Source organism: Topomyia yanbarensis, chromosome 3 (genome assembly GCF_030247195.1).
Source record: "Topomyia yanbarensis strain Yona2022 chromosome 3, ASM3024719v1, whole genome shotgun sequence".
Lineage (NCBI taxonomy): Eukaryota > Metazoa > Arthropoda > Insecta > Diptera > Culicidae > Topomyia > Topomyia yanbarensis.
The window spans coordinates 216,243,099-216,249,526 of NC_080672.1; the positions used below are offsets into that span (position 1 = coordinate 216,243,099).

Consider the following 6,428-nt stretch of genomic DNA (forward strand, 5'->3'; position numbering starts at 1 on the left):
ATGTCGAAAAGAAGTGATCCAAAGCATAAAGAAGCAACGAAATTTGGAGCTAGTTCTGCACTTGGGCAGTCTACTCTAGATTTTTCGACCCCTCGCATCAAGAAGAAAAAGAAGAAGGTTAAGTTGACGGAGAAGTTGGTCTCCGGAGAGAACATGGATAAGCTCGTCCACCGCCGTGGCGTAGCCAAAGGTAAGGTTACTCGTATCCTCCATACTATATGCCCCGATGAACAGGAAGTGGCTCAGCTGACAGAAGCTGAGGTTAAGGTGTATCTGCGGAAATTAGAAGCAGCTCAAAAGGATTACAACGATGTTCACGAGCGAATAATGGAACTAACGGCGGTCGAGGACTACGAACAACATGACCAGCAGTATGAAGAGTTCGACATCCTGTACGATAATGTTTCTATTATGTTGGAGGAACAGCTCACCAGGATCAACGCAACCGCGGCGGCTGCTGCTGCTACCACAGAGCTCACAAGGAATGGCAATAACCAGCAAGCACCAGTTGTAATTCACCAACCGCTTCGCATGCCGATTCCCACATTCGATGGTCGGTACGAAAGCTGGCCAAAATTCAAGGCCATGTTCAAGGACCTCGTGGACAGAGGTCCAGATCCACCAGCTGTCAAGCTATACCATCTGGAGAAAGCTCTGGTCGGTAGTGCAGCTGGTCTTATTGATGCAAAAACAATCAATGAGGGCAGCTATGCCCATGCGTGGCAAATCCTGGAAGAGCGGTACGAGAACAAGCGTCATGCCATAGATTCCCACATTCACGGTCTGCTGAATCTTAAGCGCATGACTAAGAAGAGTCATTTGGAGCTACGCAATCTGGTGGATGAATGCAGCAAACATGTCGAAGGGCTGAAATTTCTTGAACGACAGTTCGAAGGTGTTGGAGAGGATTTCGTGATTCAGCTTTTGGCCGCAGCGTTGCACTCTGACGTTCGTCATCTGTGGGAGTCATCGGTTAATCATGGAGAGCTCTCCGAATACAAAAAAATGCTGACGTTCCTGAAGGAACAGACTTTCATACTGGAGAGAATTGAAATCAGCTACCAGAAGGCTACAATTCCCGTTAAATCTGCTTATGCACCTAGCAAACCGCCGGGTCAAAAGGTACATGCAACGGTTTCGTCGAGCGAGACGGAAATAAAGTGCGATTTCTGCGGTAAGGTACACGCAAATCATAACTGCGCTGATTTCAAATCTCTACCGGTTCCGCAAAGATTGGTGAAAGTACGTGAGAGAAACGTTTGCTTCAACTGCCTAAGAAGAGGCCATCGTAGTATCGACTGTTCGTCGGACAAATCGTGCCAGAAGTGCAAGCGTCGGCACCATAGCCTGTTGCACGCAGAGGACAAACCTAAGGTGGCTCCGGAACCACCTGTAATAGAGCAAGAGAATGCACCATCAGCAACGGTTCCGACAGTAGCAACATGCAACAACTTGGCTACTCATTCGCAGCAAGTGCTGTTGCTCACGGCGGTAGTGGATGTTTTTGATAAAAACTACAAGCCCCACCCGTGTAGAATATTATTGGACAGTGGTTCCCAAGTAAATTTAATTTCACGTTCAGCGGCTGATCTGCTGGGATTGATGCTGAATGCTTCAAAGGTCACGTTGTTCGGAGTCAATGGCGCGAAAATAGAATCCGCTAGTGATTGTGTGGTGCATCTGTCTTCAAGGTACGCTGATTTCCACGCAAAAATCAAATGCCTTGTCACCGACAAGGTCACTGCAGATCTCCCTACGTCGGCTATGAACAGTGCATTAGAGATTCCCGTTGGTGTTCAATTGGCTGACCCGAAGTTCTTGCATCCTAGCAAAGTGGATATGCTCTTGGGTAACGAATGGTTCCTGAAGTTGTTGCTACCTGGTGAGATTATGTTGGCTGAGGGTCTACCCATTTTGCGCGAGACCCAATTTGGCTGGGTTGTTGGTGGCGTGTATAATGATGGTGCGGCATCAGATGGAGCAGTTCACTCGCATACAATCACGATGGACGATTTAAGCCAGTCCATTCAACGATTTTGGGAAGTCGAAGATGTTGCTAGTGCTGATAAATCGTGCAATGATGAGGATGAGTGTGAAGAGCATTTTAAGGTTACCCATCGTAGAGATGCGTCCGGGCGATACATAGTCCAGCTGCCTCTGAAGGAGTCCGTCAGCGAGCTGGGAGATTCTAGGTCGATGGCATTAAAAAGGTTCCATGGATTGGAACGAAAATTGTTACGGTATCCGGACTTGATGAAGCAGTACCAGGAATTTATGGTCGAGTACGAGAGTCTTGGCCACTGTGAAGAAGTTGATGTAAACAAGGATCCAGTAGACACCATTAAGTGGTACTTACCACATCATGCTGTTCTGCGACCTTCAAATACCACTACTAAGTGTCGTGTAGTGTTCGATGCGTCCGCTAAGGTATCTGGTCGATCGCTCAACGACGTAATGAAGATTGGTGCTATCATCCAGAGCGATTTACAGTCCATCTCACTTCGATTCCGTATTCCGCTTCATGTGTTGGCTACTGATGTGGCCAAAATGTATAGGCAAGTCTTAGTCGATCGGCGGCATACGCCGCTATCTCGTATATTCTGGAGGAAAAATCCTTCCGATCCCCTTCGCGTCCTAGAGCTGACAACTGTCACCTACGGCACGGCTTCTGCCCCGTTTTTAGCAACGCGGGCACTCTTGCAGCTGGCTATCGACGAAAGCTCCAAGTACCCGCTAGCTGCAGATATAGTGAAGAACAGTTTTTATGTCGATAACGCGTTGTTCGGATTCAACAAGTTGGATGAAGCAAGTGAAGCTCAGGTGCAGTTGATTCATCTCCTTCAGGCTGGTGGATTTCATTTGCACAAATGGGCATCAAACAATCCGGTACTGCTGGAGCGTATTCCGGAAAAGGACCGGGACGAACTGGTCAGTATTGATGAAAGCGGAACAAGTGAGGTAATCAAAACATTAGGGCTAATGTGGAACCCCGATTTGGACGTTCTCCAGTACATCTCCCTTCCAGTAGTGAGTGAAAGGGACGTAACCAAGCGACAAGCGCTCTCACTGGTATCGAGAATGTTTGATCCGTTGGGACTTGTGGCACCAGTTATCGTTGTCGGCAAACTTCTAATGAAGAATATCTGGAAAGAAGAAGTGGAATGGGATGAAGAGCTCACGGGTGATTTGAGGAAGAAATTTGATTATTTTCTTAGTGCATTGTGTGGTATTACACGCCTTCGCATCCCTCGTCATGTGATGGTGACTGGAGCTGCTGCTTTCGAGCTTCATGGATTTGGTGACGCAAGTATGGAGGCATACGGGGCTTGCGTGTATATCAGGTCAATCGTGTCTGGTCAAGCTACGGTAGTACGGTTGCTGTGTGCCAAGTCGAAGATTATTCCGAAGACAGTGTTGACCATTCCAAGAAAGGAGCTTCTAGCTGCGCTTTTGCTGCACAGATTGGTGAGAGCAGTGATTTCAGCATTAGAACTGTCTTTTCGTGACATTACACTATGGTCGGATAGTCAAGTGGTGCTAGCATGGCTAGCTAAGAATCCGGACCATTTAGAAGTGTTTGTACGCAATCGAATTAGTGAAATTACTGCGACAGGAATGAAATTCAAATGGAAATATGTTCATACGCTGGATAATCCGGCCGATGTAGTGTCACGCGGTCAAACTGCTGATGGTCTTGAGAACAACGACCTTTGGTGGAATGGACCGTTGTTCCTGCGCAATGAAGAATATCAGGTGGTTGATCCAGAACCGCTGTCCGATGACGATGTACCTGAGTTGCGGCGATCCACTATTGTTTCTACGACAATGAAATCGGAGCCGTTACCGATTTTCCAGAAGTTCGAGTCCTTCAGGAAGCTCCAGCGAATCCTTGCCTACGTCTTACGATTTTGCTGGAACGCGAAGGAAAAGGTGAAGAAGAAGCGAATCATACAGCGGTTCCCAACTGTGTTTGAAATGCGCCACTCCTTGAAGGTGATTGTACGGGTGGTTCAATTGCAACATTTTAGTAAGGAAGCAGCCATCATTGAGTCCAGTGAGTACTGCAAGAGATTTTCTATGTTGAACCCTTTTATGGACGATGGAATGATTCGTGTCGGCGGGCGTCTTCGGCATTCAAATCTGCCGTATGGCGTGAAGCATCAGTGGGTCTTACCAAAGGATGATGTGATTGTGAAACGATTAATTGAAGCTGTACATCGTGAGAACCTACACATTGGACCGTCGGCTCTTCTAGCCCAGCTTCGTCGTCACTTTTTGATTTTGGGAGCTCGCTCTGCTGTACGTAAGGTGACAAGAAATTGCGTGCGGTGTTTCAAATTAAAACCTCCGTGTGCAAGCCAATTCATGGGGGACCTGCCGTTAGCAAGATGCGACAAAGCTCCCGCTTTCACCAAGGTGGGCGTCGACTTTGCAAGTCCTATGTTAATTAAGCAGACTGGTAGAAAGGTAGCACCTGTAAAAGGATATGTGAGCGTATTTGTGTGTTTGGTTACTAAGGGAATTCACCTGGAGCTGGTTGAAGACCTGTCTGCTGATGCATTTATTGCCGCATTGTTGCGATTTGTCTCTCGTCGTGGCGTCCCTGAGCAAATATTTTCCGATAACGGGACAAACTTTATCGGAGCCCGCAACGACTTGATCGAACTGCACCGCCTTTTCAAGGATCGAACCACCAATTTGAAGTTAGAAGAATTCTGTCAATCCCGACAGATTGAATGGAAAATGATTCCTCCAAATGCACCACACATGGGAGGAATTTGGGAGGCAGGGGTTAAAAGCATGAAGGCAATCTTGAAAAGAAATTTGAATTCATGCCTACTTACAATGTCTGAATTTTCGACATTACTCTGCCAGATTGAGGCTCAGCTCAATTCTCGGCCATTATATGCGGCCTCCGACGACCCATCAGAGCTTGAACCCTTGACTCCGGGACATTTCATGATCGACAGACCTTTAGTTGCTATTCCGGAGCCAAGCTACGACGGAATTCCTGTCAATCGGCTTTCCAGGTGGCAGTATGTCCAGCATTTGCGTGAGGAGTTCTGGAAACGCTGGTCTCTAGAATATCTGCAGGAGATGCAGATACGACAAAAATGGGACAAGAGAAAGGAGAACATTAAAGCTGGAATGGTGGTAATCATTCGAGACGACAACTTACCACCGCAGCATTGGAAACTAGGAAGAGTAGAAAAAACTTACTCAGGATCGGATGGATTGATCCGTGTTGTCGATGTCCGAACCAGGGTCGGTATCTTGAAGCGCCCAATTCACAAGCTGGCTCCTTTACCGATATTGGACAACCAGCTTCTCGCGGGGGAGGATGTTCGGGCCGTTTAAACGTCACGAATGAAAATTTTTTGTGTAACTTTTAAACACAGCCTACCTAGATATAAAATAATATGGCAACACGCACCGCTGCGCCACGTCAGCGTAACAAACGCAACGCAAACGAAGCGCGCGAAAGGGAAGAAAAATGCTACCTGTATTGGAGGATAAATGGCATAAGGTATCGTACTTTCGTCGTGTTAAGACATGCAGTCGAAGATTAGTTTTTTTTTGAGTGAAGCAAATTTAAGCAAGAGTAACACATGTAATTAGATGGAAATACATTATTAAAACTAAACGCAAGTGTTTCTATCCGGTTTCCGAATTACGTGGTGGAAAATTCGCGGAGTTCGTCGGTTCGCCTATAATCACCAAGTTACAGTCCACTCTCGAACAACCAGTATTACCTAAATCTTGCAAAAGAGCTAAATTTTCGCTAGATTTTTGGGCTTCAAACATATACTCGCTTTCGGTGACGCGACAAGTATAATTATATTAGAAATATTTTATCTCACTACTAGGTGAATTACTTGTTGATCTGTGTATTGATATACCATACAACATTTACCTCATGATTGAACGCAATGCCTAATCCAAGGAATAAATACTAGAACTCACTGTTTCTTTATCAACACATTATTTTGTCCTTGAAGTGAACTTATATATTGATTTTTGAGAAATAGTTCATTTATTATAAAGGTAATTCACAAAATGTTCTCAACATCGAATTCCTTGAATCACGTAGATGTGTTTTCATACCCCGATATTCAAAATCGGTTTAGTTTTGCCCCTAAAACACCAGTAAAGCAATACTCTGTATGAAACAATCTCATTATTAATTAGTGAAAATTAATAATCGAGGACTAAAAATTCAAAATGTTTAATATCTCCACCGCTCGTGCACGGATTTAGACAATCTATAGCTTGTTAGAAAGGTATTTTTACAAGCTTTCTATTTATGTGCAGTTTTTGGGACAGTATTGTAGTGTTCGAAAGTTATTTGCAAAAAACCTGCCGTGTTTTGATAAAACCGCCCATATCTCAGAAAGTAAACAACATATCGAAAATCAAAAATAATAGTG

At 45.3% G+C, this 6,428-nt stretch overlaps 1 protein-coding gene across 1 annotated transcript; it reads left to right on the forward strand.

The window, feature by feature from the left end:
* On the forward strand, positions 1-5,358 carry LOC131687656 (uncharacterized). The gene has a single exon (XM_058971751.1). It carries the CDS (start codon positions 1-3, stop codon positions 5,356-5,358), a length of 5,358 nt encoding a protein of 1,785 aa, XP_058827734.1.
* Positions 5,359-6,428: the final 1,070 nt, after the last annotated feature.